Source organism: Aptenodytes forsteri, unplaced genomic scaffold, assembly GCF_000699145.1.
Source record: "Aptenodytes forsteri isolate BGI_AS27 unplaced genomic scaffold, ASM69914v1 Scaffold71, whole genome shotgun sequence".
NCBI lineage: Eukaryota > Metazoa > Chordata > Aves > Sphenisciformes > Spheniscidae > Aptenodytes > Aptenodytes forsteri.
Genome location: NW_008795923.1, coordinates 1,846,090 through 1,860,987, shown reverse-complemented (window position 1 = coordinate 1,860,987; position 14,898 = coordinate 1,846,090). Strand labels below are relative to the sequence as shown.

General features: G+C 36.2%; 1 protein-coding gene across 1 annotated transcript in view; it reads left to right on the top strand.

Moving 5' to 3' along the window:
• The window catches only part of OTOGL (otogelin like), a 98,435-nt gene that overhangs the window by 62,498 nt on the left and 21,039 nt on the right, over positions 1-14,898 (top strand). Inside the window, exons 32-41 of the mRNA XM_009284940.1 lie at positions 1,482-1,649; positions 3,258-3,536; positions 4,366-4,483; positions 5,726-5,805; positions 6,783-7,426; positions 10,602-10,779; positions 11,647-11,789; positions 13,153-13,176; positions 13,305-13,397; positions 14,066-14,255. Coding sequence (XP_009283215.1) covers positions 1,482-1,649; positions 3,258-3,536; positions 4,366-4,483; positions 5,726-5,805; positions 6,783-7,426; positions 10,602-10,779; positions 11,647-11,789; positions 13,153-13,176; positions 13,305-13,397; positions 14,066-14,255 — 1,917 coding nt within the window. The remainder of the gene's footprint in view (positions 1-1,481; positions 1,650-3,257; positions 3,537-4,365; positions 4,484-5,725; positions 5,806-6,782; positions 7,427-10,601; positions 10,780-11,646; positions 11,790-13,152; positions 13,177-13,304; positions 13,398-14,065; positions 14,256-14,898) is intronic.

The window sequence follows — 14,898 nt, the reverse complement described above, 5'->3', positions numbered from 1 at the left end:
CCTTCCCTTCCCTTCCCTTCCTTTCCCACGAGTTTTTTCAGTTCTTGCCCTCCAGTTGCCTTACGGGGGAGTGAGCAAGCAGCTGTGTGCTGCTTGGCTGCCTACCAGGGTTAAAGTCAAGGATGGCATTACACGTTTCCACCACCAAGTGCCAGCAAAACACCTTTCGGGACATAGGATGGCTCCTCCTCTGATTCTTTTTTGTTCTGCATGATGTCAAACTGTTGAACCTTTATGGAAACTTTATCAATTACAGCTCACTTCTGCTTTTGCTCAAGTCGTGGGCAAAATGTCTGTTAATATGTAGGGATAAACATTCAATGATTTAGAATCAAGAGTCTTTTTAAGATAAATTGCCTCGCCAATGGTCATTTTGTGGCAAGCTTGTGGGCTTCATGTGCATATGAGCTCCAGCATAGTTTCCATATAAAAACAGTGGTTATTTTCATGCAGTTTTCTGCAGAAATTGGTGTTTAACTTCTAGCTGAGCCAAATCTCATTATTATGAGAATTCCTTCCCTCTTGGAAGAGTCATATTTGAAAGGAGCTGTCAGCCTGGGAAAGGGGTTCAGTCTTTTTGCTGTAAGGACTAAAAGCTTTCACAAAACTTACACATTTTGTTTATTACTCACAGGGTGAGGTTTTAGAAGTATGCTGCTCTTGGTTCTTTCAGTGGGATATAGTGACAAAGACGGATGCTGTTGTATCTGGTTGTATCCCTGTGAGCCTTTCCAGCCCAGCAGAAATAGCTCCAGGGGTTTGCTGCGGGGCATGGTTAGGCCAGCACCATTTTGGTACCAGCTGAAGCTGTTGTCACTGTTATATTAGCATGAGATTTTGAATGATGATGTGGTGAACTGGACTGGAAAAATTAGCTGGTTATTTTTCAGCTGGATCACTTCATTGCTGAAGCACTTTGGATGGCATAATAAATGGGGCAGTAAGGGGGCAGAAGCAAGTGGTTTGTGGGAGAGGATGAAGTACACAACTGCTTAAGCAATATTGCTGCCAAAAGTTGAATTACAGCCTTATAATTTGAAATCTGTTTTTTTGGGGGGAATTGCCTTGTAGATCTTAGAGTAGCTTCAGTGTCTATTTGGGGAATAATATTAAAGTTGCTCTGTTGGTCTTTCAAAGTTTAGAAATAAGGACATGTGAAAGACTAAATATCACAAAAAAGCAGCCCAGATTGCTTTCTTGTACAGGTCATTTTGTGAGGATAACTACCCACACTTTTTTGTGCTCACTTTGTATTTGTTGCGTTCTGGGCAGCAAGCAAAGAACAAGGGAATACATTGAACAGATAGATACAGACCTACTCCAGCATAATACCTTGAGGCATTGAGCTGTAGTTCCAAATTTCTTTGATTCCAGGTATGGTGAAATATTTAAGGCAATATATTATGTCAACTAAGATTTAAGTTTTGTATGTTATGCAAGGAGGAATTTTATTTTTTTCTATTTGATTTTTCTTCCCTTAGGTCTTGGTGAAGGACCCTATATTTTGGCAAGTTATGGAGAGAATGACACAATTATAGGAGCTAACATATCCAGTAGAAGGATATTTCCCCTGCCTAGAACCGGAGCATATGGAAATGTATTTTTCAGTTTCATGATAACTCCAGGTCTTTTCAAAGATAAAGATTTATGTAAGTGTTCTCAACAATTTTGCTAATGAGAATACATGTTTTTCAAACTATATGAATGTTTTTTGCTGCATCTTCTAAATCTCCTAAAATAGTCTATATATTTTTAGTTATTGGGATAAGTGGGGATGAAGTGGCCAATATCAAAACTGAGTGTTCTACTTTTGAGGAGGAATACTGATTATTTATTTATTTATTTATTTATTAAATATTGGTAAAGCTCACTGCCAGCTTTAAAGCTGACTTTTCAAAGTTTGTTTTAGAAATTTGCAAAATGAATAGAATTTCTTTGTGAAAAAAAATTAATTAGATTGTGTAACTGGAAACTGGAAAATTTTGCATATGTATCTCACAAGTATCAACTCTGAAGGTAAATGCAGGATATTTTTATCACCAGTAAAATCACTTCTGCTTTATCTTTTCTTCTTTTTTGTGACTTTCAATGGACTATCAAACACACAACTTGGAACAACCAACTTGTCTCCTGTGTTATTAGTGAGCAGCCTCTCAATACAATGTAGAAGGAAGTTTCTTAGGTGAACAGCTATTCCTAAGCTCTATTTTTCACTTACCAGAGACTGATCTGAATTATACAGTGAAAAATAAATATGTTTAAATATTTTTCCTTCTGCATATATTTTCCTTTCTTCCCACATATTGGGTTTGTGCCAATTAAGTCAATACAGATTGTGTCATTGCTTTCTAACAGCATTTAATTTGTTGAAAGAATCCCAAACTCTCAAAAATCAGCACAGAGAGGGGCTGTTTTCACAGTAAAATTTGAAAATATATTCACAAACAGTTGACAATTTTGCAGTGGAGAAATTAGGTTTTTAGATATGATTTTGAAATGAGAAACTACGTAGAAGAATTAATTCAGTCTTTTAAATCTCCAATCAATGTAAATTGTAAGAAAAATATTCATTATATCTGTGCAGTACACAGGTAGTTTACATATCTGTAAGGAATGAGATAGTATTTGTATAGATTAAAGACAGTTCAAGATTTTATTCAAGTTGACAACCAAATCTGAAGTCAGTCTTCTTCTAAGTTCTTGAAGTGTCAGAGAATTTTCTTCAATTTTGATTTCTGGCATGGGTAGAGCAAATAGAGGGTCAGGTCTTTTATTTAGCCACAGATTTTCTTACTGTATTGCTGGATATGACCGAATGTAAAAAAAAAGTCTGACCTCAAGGTAAAGTCAAGCATGTTCCTACAATATTTGTGTGATGTTATTTACTAATGAAATTTTGGTACAGCTGAACTGTCAGGCATTTGTCCAAATTTGAGAAAAAACTGTCCCAATTTGGGCAAGTCCCAATTTGAGACTGCTTATGAATCATTTCAAAGGCTGGTAGCAGTAGGCTGAATGCAGTTTTGATCTAACTGATTAGCTCTCTGGTGGTTCTGGATTATGCGATCATTTGAAGTCTCCTTTAGACCCTGGATTTCAAATTTTTTTTTGTGTTACATAAAACTGAAATATTTTTTGTGAAAAGCAGTTGTTTAAAAGGAGCCACTTAACAGCCAATATATAGATTGTAATCTACTTTTTAGGTTGTTTCCTGTGAAAATTGTACTTTTTTTTTTTTCTTTTTTCTTTTGTGGAAGCGCTCTCTCTTGTTTCCCTTGAGTCTGCTGAAAGACCAAACTACTTTCTGTACGTACACGACAATGAAACCGTTGGGTTGGAACAGTGGCAGGCAAGTGCCTCCTTTCGGAGACGAGCCACCTTCTTCCATCACCAGGGCCTCTGGAGTCCAGGGCTCAGTGCCTTCGAACTGCACAGTAAAAAAGGCTTTTTCATCATTCTCACCTCATCCCGTGTTAAAGTGGCAAAGTACGATGATTCAGAAGAATTCAAACGTTTCAGTAGCTTTAGTATTGAAGGTAAATGTTGCATAACCCCCAGGGATAAGTATGGTTTTTTTTCTGCTTGCCTTCAGAGTACCTGTCTTTCATCAGCAATAGTAACAAATATTTTTTTATCCTATTTTTAATAACTATTCTGTCTTTGTCTTCCATCCCACTTCCAAATGCTATTTATTTTCTAATTTTTGCAGATACGATGATCACTTCGAGTATTGAAGGTAAATGTTGCATAACCCCCAGGGATAAGTATGGTTTTTTTTCTGCTTGCCTTCAGAGTACCTGTCTTTCATCAGCAATAGTAACAAATATTTTTTTATCCTATTTTTAATAACTATTCTGTCTTTGTCTTCCATCCCACTTCCAAATGCTATTTATTTTCTAATTTTTGCAGATACGATGATCACTTCGTTTTTGAACTACATTTTCATTGTTTTGCTCTTTCGAAATGAATGTGGCATGTCACAAAAAGATGCATGCTAACGTCTTGTTAGTGAGCTATAGATATCTATTCTTTTAAATGAATGGGGTAACTGTATTGCTTCTGCAACCAACAGTACCTTCACTATGTTAAATTGATTTTTAAGTTTTTTAAACAGAATATATTGTAAAAGTGAGTAGCTAATTGTATCTTGGAAGCTTCAGTGTCTTTTAGCTTGATTGAATTTAAAATACTTGAAACTGAAAATGAACAAAATCTCACCTATTTGAAAGTTCTTGAGAATTTCTCTACTTGGTTTTCATTTTTTATTTTTTTCTGAAAATCCCAATGTACATTATAGAAAAGACTATCAATTTATAGTTTATTGACTACACGATCAATAAATAATACCTTTTCCTTCTTTCTCAGAACTCGGTGCGTCTGTGCCTTATAGAAGGATGTGTGAATGGCGATATGAATCTTGTGCTAATCCTTGTGTTAAAACGTGTAGTGATCCTGAAGGAATAGCATGTAAATTCCTTCCTCCGTAAGTCAGATTAAGCTCAGTATTGCTACCGTGTTGTTTTTTGTAATATGCTTACCATATGCTTTCTGAAAATTACTGCAGCTGCAATATCAATTCACTTTTACTCTTTCAGATTTCAGTATCACCCTTGTGAGCAACTCTCACAAGTCATGTGAAACTATTTGTAACAGGCCTCTCATTTCCCACAGTACACATTCCTGTTTACATGTGATCTTTCAACACAAGAATAAGAGGGTTTGTACTGAGCCCAGGGGATTAGCTTCTGGTAACGGTTAAGAAGAAATCTATTAAATTAAATGAAGGCTGTTCCCTCCTATGGATTTATATTCACATCTTAAACCAGCATCCCATGATGCTGTAAACGACTACATCTTTCTGGTGTTTATATGACAGAGATCAAAAACTGTAGGAATCGTAAGGGTGGACTACGCCCTCTCCTGTAAGAGGAGGGAACTTTATACTGAGAGAGACTCATTGGCATGATGTGAGGGATTTCATACTGCTGATGTTATCTTGTTACTTAGTTACAAGATTTCCTGTCTCCACGGATCTCCCCTAGCATCTATGGAACGACAACAAACTAAAAGAAAAAATGCCTAAAAACTCAAGGCACAAAATCTGGTGGAAAAGACATGACATTTCAAATTTCAGACTACCTCCCTAGGCATATGCAGTTTATGATTAGGAATATTACTACTATTACTAATTTTGCCTGTTGGTATTCTTAGCTTTTTCCATATTGGTACACCGGTTGTTGATGTCATGATTTTCTTATTAGAAATCCCCCCCAAATGAAAAAGTAAGGAAATATATGGACTTGTTTGCACTCTCCTATGCTGAAAGTGCACAAGAATGAGACTTTCTACGGAGTCAGTCTAAATATTTTGATGTCTCAAATGAACGTATGTGGGTAAAACAGCGGTCTTACAGTGAAGGTCTTTGTCTTATGGGAAACCTTTCCGCTTAGGGATCTGAACTTCCACCTGGTTGTGGAAGCAGAATGGTCCAAAGCTATCATGTTCATCAGCCTATGCAAAGAATTGGTTATTAACAATTTAGAAACAGAATTGTGCTTATTGACCTTAAAATGCCTCAAAATGCTGTGTTCACCATTACACTGGAGGGTTCTCAGAACTCTGATGGGGAAGACATTCAAATGTGTCATTTTGCCAAAGTGAAATAATTTAAAATTAATTTATATTTCTACTGTGGCTTTAGAATTAACTATACAATATTTTAAAGGGTTGAAGGATGCTTGCCATACTGTCCCAAAAACATGATCCTTGATGAGGTCACACTTAAATGTGTTTATCCAGAAGACTGTAAGTATATTTTATTATATTGGTCTAATCTTATAAATCACTCTAGAGATCCCAGGAAAGTTTTTAATCAAATGTACATCGTTGTTTTTTATTAAATGCTTTACCAGAACATCTTTCTGTTGAAGAATGTCTCTCTGGGACAGATAGACTCCATTCCCAGTCATCCAAAATACATCTCCTACATCCAAACAAGCCATATCTAAAGTTGAATTCTTTCATTTCTCTAATAGTGTGTTAAATTTAACCTTTTGTGATGGTGTTATACTCATCACAACTGTATTTGACTATATGCTGCTAGTATATCATATGTATATATGAGAAAGATCCCAAATGGAAGAAATACTGCCATGGCAAAAAGTTCAGACTTTTCAGTTGATGAGCCACCACTAACAAATTCAGTTCATCTATTTCATAACTTCTGGGGTGTGAAGTTACCACATTATTTGCTTATTTTGGAAATACAGTATTCTTTTAACATAACAATTACACTTTAATACTGTCTCTTATTTTATTTTACAAGTTTTGAATTAAATACATTGTTTGATATTTGCTAGTACAAAGTTAAATCATATAGTATATACTATACTACTCATATAGTATACCACCTTCCAAAGATATACAAGAAGATAACATATTCTATATTTATGCCAAATATTTTACTATTTTGGATTTACTGAATTTTCCATGGAATTCCCTTGTTGCTTCAAAACTGCTCTGCAAAATCAAGGTTTTCACTAATAATAAAAAAATAGCTACTCCATTTGCAAAGAAAATTAGAAAACTTCTTGAGTCAGCTGAGCTCCTCAAAGTCATCAGGCAACCTAGAACCATTCAAGTTATAACCAGGCAAGTTATCTTCTCAGCAAAATGATGCTGATTTGTTAATATTTAAATGGGACTTGAGTAGAGAGAGATGTTGCTATTTTGCTTTACCAATAATCCATAAAAGACAGTGAAACATGCATTTTTCCTTTTAGGCATTCCTGTGACACCTACAGAATCAGCAATTGGAACAAAACCTTCATTGTTAATCTCTCACACGGGTGCTACCATGGAGAGATTTCCTCAGACACCTCCTTTATTTGTTACTTCAGGGACTGAGTCAACTCATACTGGTGTGACAGCCAAAATAACCATGAAGGCAAACACAACTTTAAGGGGAATGAATATGTCGGCACAGTCCATTACAGACTTTTATTCATTGGAAGCATCTAATGCAGCCACCCATTCAACATTTTCATTACCAAGTACAGTGGAGCCTTCTGATGTACTTCACAGCACAGCCAGCCCTGCTGTCCTTTCCAAACTCATCTCTTCAACAGATTTTCCAACTGCTCTTCAAGCCTCAGCAGTCACATCACGTACTGTCAGTTCTACTGCGTCTATAACTTTACCCATTACAATAGCAACTCCAACAACCCTGCTCAGTGCAAGTCCTATTCCAACACGTTCTGCATTATTAACACCCACTTCCCTAGTGGTAGTTCCATTTCCACTTGAAACATCAACCACTCAGCTAGGAACTGTTCCCCTTACCTCAGCATTAATGACTTTAACCTCCAAGCCATCTTTTGTCACTTCTGAGCTGCCTGCAGGGATTGGGAAGAGTAGGAGTCCTTCAGTAAGTCATTCTAAGGGAGCAGCAGCATCCTCTGAAGTGTCTTTGTCTGCTTTGCTGGCTGGCAGAGCAACTTTCACAAGACCTGTATTTCTTCTAGGTTCACGGTTGACACTAAGCACATCTACTTCTCCTATATCCACTTTGTCTGTTAGAACTAGGTCTGGTGTTGGTCAAACTGCAGTCCACCCAACACCCATTTCTACACTGACTTCAACTGCTCCTCAAATTCCTATGACTACTAGATTTTCTAGCTTTGAGACAAGTTTTCCTCAATTAATCACAGCTCCATATTTTGAATCAGCAAAACCCTTGTCTAAAACTTCTCTGATATCATTAAATGCAAGTTCTTTAGCTAGTTTTTCTCCACAGCCATTTTTATCTTCAGTGGAAATGTCAGTGACTGTTCCCAAGCAGACATCTCCATTAATAAAAGGCAGTACTTCTGCTCCTCTACCCATAATGACTGTATCTTCACCTCAAGTTGCTTCTCAAATCCCTATAAACACTTCTTCGAGTCCTTCTGTAACACACACAGTATCTGTACCAGTGCGTTCTCTGATTACCTCCCTGAAGCCCAAAGCTATGGCAGATGTCACTGTTGCCTCCAAAAGTCTTTATAAAGTACCTTCCACTGCTTCCACTCTTCTGTTCAATCCAACAATCTCTGATATGTCTATAACAAGTAAAGCCTCAACAGAAAATAAATACATAATGCACACTGATTCCTTTTCAGTGTCATCCATTTCTAAAAAGCCAAAGAAATCCATTACATCTACAGTGTTCCCTCTTAGGACATTGGTATTACCTCTAAATGCTACATTAATTAGCACTTCAGAAATTACAGAGTACCCAAGCAGTTCACATACAGAACTGAAAACTGACCCTGTGGCACAAAATTCAGGCACTTTCTTTCCTAAAGTTCCTTCTCTTACAAGGTCATCATCTTTATTTACAATCTTGTTATCAACATCAGTACCATCTTATGTGACATCTCATACTTCAGGTTCTTCATTGATTCCCATATTCAGTAGGACATTGTCATTAACACAAAATATAACTGCTACCCAAACACTGGTTTCATCTCTAGATACACAAGGAACCTCAAAAAGTCCAGTTATAGACTTTGCAACTTCTTCTGTAGATTTTTCTACATTCACTTTAAACATAGGCCCTTCTACCAGCCTTTCAGCAGTGTTAAAAACATCCATTATAATGCCCTCTTTACTAATGCCTACAAATCCTGAAGCCACTTTAGAAAGCCAGTCCAGTAGAGTCTCTATGTCTTCACCTTCTCCTAAGACCACTCGTATCTCTACTGTTTCTGTAGGAAAACAGAGTTCTTCGGTAAGTTCTTCAGAAGAAGATGGAACAATATCCGCCATATCAGCTGGAATCATCACTCAATCCACTACACCAATGGTCACGAACACAACAGTGAATGCTACATCCTTAAAAGCACCTTATATTTTTGCAAAAATACTACCTAGCTCTTCAGCCAGTTTATTAGTTGCTTCTGGCACTACTGTAGCCTCTAGGATTACTACAAAAACCACTGATTCCTTTGTTGCCAATTTGGAGTTTCATATGGCTTCAGCTTCAGTTCCTACTACCACAGAAACACCCATGGATGTGTCACACAAATCTTTATTTACATCTGCAGCAACTCAAGCTTCACAAAGCACTAAAGAAAATCAGCCAGTTTATTAGTTGCTTCTGGCACTACTGTAGCCTCTAGGATTACTACAAAAACCACTGATTCCTTTGTTGCCAATTTGGAGTTTCATATGGCTTCAGCTTCAGTTCCTACTACCACAGAAACACCCATGGATGTGTCACACAAATCTTTATTTACATCTGCAGCAACTCAAGCTTCACAAAGCACTAAAGAAAATAAAAGTGAATTTACATCTGCAGCAACTCAAGCTTCACAGAGCACTAAAGAAACTCCAAAAGTGATGATCATGAAAACAACTGGTACTACAAGTCCATTATCACAGATGAAGAGTACCTTATTTACAGCTTCAGAAGTTTATGCAACCTCATTTGAAAGAACTGTGGATATTTTAGAAAGTGGTCATACTTCACATGAGCAAAGAAATGTTACCAAGACAAAGTCAACCACAACTGAGAAATCTTCCCTGCCTTATTTGACAGTATCCGCAGTTCAGAGTTTGTCTTTTTCAAGAAATACAACCTCAGTAAAAAATCTCTCTCTTTCTGGACTCCCAGATGTAACAACATCAGATTGGTCCAAAATCCCAACACAGAAAACCATTAAACCTTATTTCAGTTTAACGGAGCCCACGGAGCTGCAGAACAGAACTATAATAGATTTAACTCATTCTAGTGGTGGAACGGCTCTGCCTTCCTCTTCAGAGCCTGTGGAAACACAAACTTCTCCGGCAAGCACAGAAACAATGACAGCTATAGCTGACAAGGCTTCCTTTGGTACAATGATGCATACACTGATGTCTACATATTCCGAATGTGTGGTATGATCAGTTTTACTTGCCCCTATGTGTTAAAATATATATTGCTTTTCAATCCATTCTGTTATGCTACATATGTAATACCAGAGATTTTAAATATCTCCTATTTTTGTTTTTATTTGTATATTTTAAAATACTCAATTATTCTTAGAGGATTGTTGTATCGCTGCTCTTGTACTGCCCTGATATATTCTGCAACTTGGATGTATTGCTCTGGAAAAAAATGGCTTTTAAAGCTATGTGCTGATTCTAGATAGCGAAATATATTTCTGAGGTGCAGAAAAAGCCATAATCCATGGAATTTTTGGGTTTCTGCATAATTGCACCCTGTCTTTCTTTTTTTCCATTTGTTTCTTTGTCATAGGGTTTAAAATGATAGGAATGCATGATTCTGTATTTCTTAAAATGCTTCAGATTATTACTGAATATAACATGTAGCCTCAATGCATAATGCTTTTCATAGAGTATTCCACCAAAGCTAGATGGAACAGGAAGGGTGTGGGTGAATGGATGTGCATCATTATCACCTGTTACAACCACACAAAAGCAATTAATTCCAAAATAACTGATGAGGGGTCACGTAGATACCCTGATTCTGTCTCAGAGCAGGGCGATAAACAAGTGATCATTTGGAATTCATAAGGGCAATGAATGTTGATTCTGGTTGTTTTTTCCTTATATGACAGCCAAGATACCTTGAACCTGTCGACAAATGTAGCCAGTATGTATGTGTTAACACAGGCTGGATGTTATACAACCTTTCAAGGAACTGCCCTAAGGATGTGCAGAAGCCAGACTGTGGTTTTCGAGGAATGCCAGTTCAAGTTAACACTGATAGTTGTTGCCCAGAATGGGAATGTCCCTGTAAGTCACTGTTTTATTTTTAAGTACAACATGATCTGTAAATTTCAAGTAATAAATTAAGGGTTTATTACAGGGGGAATATGAGGTTGAATACTGGAATGAATTTGAAAGAGCTGTTCATCAGCAAAACAGAATGAAATATAGTGAATGTTTTGGTATCTTTGAATTAACGTTCAAGAGAGTCAAAATATTTTGTTCTGAATGAAAACATTGAAATGAAATCTGCAACATGAACATCAACATTTTCCAGCTGAGACTTTTCAGAATTTCTATCAGTAGAAATGTTGAGGTTTCAACATTTTGTGAAGAAGAAAAATTAAATACTGGCTTTTTCTGAAAGACAGAACCCCCAAATTTCAGTTAACTCTAACTGCAGTTTTTACTCATATTTAGAAGCTGCAGAAACTGGCAGATGACTGCTTGCCAAGGGAACAAAAAGGCCAAAGAGAAGTCACATTCAAAACCTTGCAGCATTACTGAAACCAATATCGCACTTTTAAATATTTGTCTCAAGATAGGACAGATCAGTCTCTTGTTATCAGTATCTCAAAAATATGCATATATTCTATCTGACAATGTACAGATTCATTGACCTTGCCTGTAAAACACTGACTTAAGAGAAAACTTTCACCAATTCAAACTTTCTCCCCTACCCTGGACACATAGCAGTAGGTTACGGTATTTCCACTAAGTAATGTAAGATACTTGCTTCTGCTTAGGGCTCAGTATGCTGTCTGCAGAACAAGGTCATCTATATATATATGAACATATCTCATATGAAAGCAAATATTGCTAAAACTGCAAGTTTTTAGAAATGCCTTGCATTCGGTTTTGTGGTAACCTCATTAAATGACAGTTCTTTTTTAGGTCAATGTTCTGTACTGTCTGAACTGAGTGTTATTACATTCGATGGAAACAACATAGCTCTCTGTAATATGGCTTCCTACATTTTAGTCAAGTTACCAGGAGAAATTATCGTTGCTCATATTGAAAAATGTCCTGCTAATCAGGTAAGATTCTTGCATTTCCACAATAATTGTAATAGTTTCTTGAATTTTTATGTTATAAATATGAAATTCTGCAAAAATGTATCACTTAAAACTTTCAGATAAAAGCCATACCCATTGAAAAATGGCAAGTTATTTAATTTTCAAGGAGCATGCTTCATTATGCTGTCTAGATAAAATAATTTTATCTCAGGTTAAATAGTAATTGTTGTATTATGTTATATGCAAATTCAAGTGTAGGTTCCTTTTAAATTATCAGGGGTGACATAACTTCTGAATAACTTCAGGCTCTCCACCCACAAATCTCCTTGAGGCCCTGAATTTATACTTTACAATACGGTCAAAATACTAAATTATTTTGAATAGTCACAAAAATATTTTGTAGTTATTTTAGGAAGGTATTAATGGGTTTGGGATTAGTGTGATGAGTTGATCTGTGTAGTTGTCTATCTCTCTGCATTGCCTACAGAGGGGATCCAGCCACTTTATTTTTAGACTGCCAGTTTAGGTCACGTCGGTCTCATCCTTAGAGTCTGTACATACATTTCCTTTGCATTGTCCATAGTCCTAATTTATGCAACCCTTGAACAACTGGTTTGTATTTCCATCTTTGGTTTGTGGATAAACAAGTTCCTGATGAGGAACTTCATCAAGCTTCCTTCCTTCCCATCCCTGTTTGGTCTCTTATCTAATCTCACTCGGATTTTTAAGTCCCAAGTCTTATGCTGTTTTAGAGGTTTTCTTTTAAATTGCTCGCTTCACTGTTTCTTGGTTGCAGTCTAAAGGTGTGAACGCAGCTCACATAGGCAGATGAGCTTTAGAAGTCTGTAGCTGTAGTTCTTTAAGAAATATTTTTTGAAAGGGCTTTGCAGCATATGCTGAATCTCGTGATGCTGGTAATGAGTTGCTCTCAATGTTAAAGCTCTTTAGTTAAAAGCTAGCTGAGGTATGGTATATACAAGCTGCAATCTTGTGCAGAAAGATGACTTGTTAAAACAGCAGTTTTACCAAAGTCAGGGCAGGGAATTTTATTGGCATGACCATCGTATTTCTATGTATTTTTAATTCAACTTGTTCAGGTCATTGTGTTCTCTTTTCTGTATTATTTTCCACATAAACCCCTTTCATTTAAATCTTTAACACGTAAATCAAGTTTCTAAAAATAGTTCATAGAAAGGTGCACTACATTAGCTGGGAAATGTGTATTTTTTTATTATTTGTAAGGAATATACTAACTTAGTTTAATTATGAAGCTGATTGTAGAAGAACTTCTTCAAACACAAAGAAAGCAGTCAACTTATTTTTGCCAAATAAGAATGCTGCTGATTATCATTGCACTTCTAATCTATTTTTTAATGTTTTCCAGAGTGCAAATTCAATAAGAAAACCAGTGAGTACTTTCTTCTTTTACTAATTATAAAATACTAATATTACACATACTGAAAAAATTCGCTGTAGCACTGGTACAGAATTAGAAAAACAATAGTAACTAAACTTGTTTGTCACTTTTCTTTCAAGGTTCCCCCTGCAAGCACTTCAGGGCTCTGTTTTAAGAAATTAAATGTAACAACACGTACATATAAATTACTTATCAATCGTTTAGCAAGAAAAGTAAGTATATATCACCAGTACATAGCATGTGTACACTTAAAAGATAACTGGAGAGCTATTCTGTTGTAGAATGCAATAGATCAGACTTACAGTGAAGGTACTACAGGATTAGGATTACTTTTGCGGTTCAGGTTCCCAGTAATTCATGGTGTGCTAGAAGCAAACAATATACATGTCTGATACCATGTTTCACTTATATGTCATTTATCCAAAATGACACTTCAAAGTTCTTTTGAAATTTTAAAGAAGCTGCAGAAGTCATTTATACTTGAGACTATATTTCCAGCTAACCTAGAACCGAACAGAAATGTTCCAAGACATGATAAATACTTAAGCTGCCTTTCCTGCTAGTCAATAACAGGTCAGAACAGATAACTTTGAATAATTGGGATGAGGGTTTTTTGTTGTTTTATCATACGACGTGTGATAAATAAGGTTTATTGCTTCCTTAATTAAAAAGATTTCTGTATCATTATTTTTTCTCATGCCTACTTCATTTGCAGTTATGGGAAATGGCACTGACGAGAAGCTCTGTGATTTAAGCACTGTGACTGTTATTGCATGTGGCAGAGGCTGTAAAAAATACCTTTTGCTACAAGATGTAAAGACAGATGAAATACATCTTCACAATCTGTTTTTATCCCTAAAATGTATTTGGTTTATTTTAGGTAGTAGTGGATTCTGTAATTCAATCATTACCATTTTCAAAAGAAGGACTGAGTATTCAGGATACTGGTGCAATGTACATCGTTAATACCCCAGCTGGTATTAGCATCAAGTGGGCTCACATTACAGGCATCATAGATATACAGCATGGATTACACTCTAACACACCAATGAAGACAGAAGGACTTTGTGGTGAGGCTATGGTGGCAATTTTTTTCTTATTTAATAATTTCCCATTTAAGATTTACATCTCCCTTTTGTGTCTGTGACCTGCTGTCCCTATAGCTCTCCTTGTGACCCCCATTAACTACACTGATAATCCTATTTGAGGAGTCCTTGTGAAATTCTATTAATTAATAATAATAAATCAATAATTCTGTTTCAAAGCACTGCTTGCTAATAAAGTAATTTTCAGAGCAAGTAATGATCAATACATTGTATCTAATTAACTTTTAAAAAATGTACTCATCTCTGCCTGTGTTTAAGAATGTTGTTGAAGTCAAGTAGAGAAAAGGGGAAAGTTTTCAATGGAGAAGTGGCTGCTGAAGAAGTTCAGGGAGTGACAGTATATTTCAGTGATTATGGGAGAAAAGAATAACTGTCAGATGTTAGCAGTGGCAGCTTATCTCTATGCAAATACTAATAAAAGGTGTATCTTGGGAAGGGTCCAAGTCCCCTGAGGATGGTGAATCCAAATTCAGACCTCTTAAGGTTGGATCTAGAGTCCAAAACTGTGCTGAGGTGTCTCAGGCTTAAATTACAATGATAGTAAATTTAGCATATTTCAGGCCTCCCTGGTAGCCTTTTTATAACTCTGCCAATATGAATTATATGG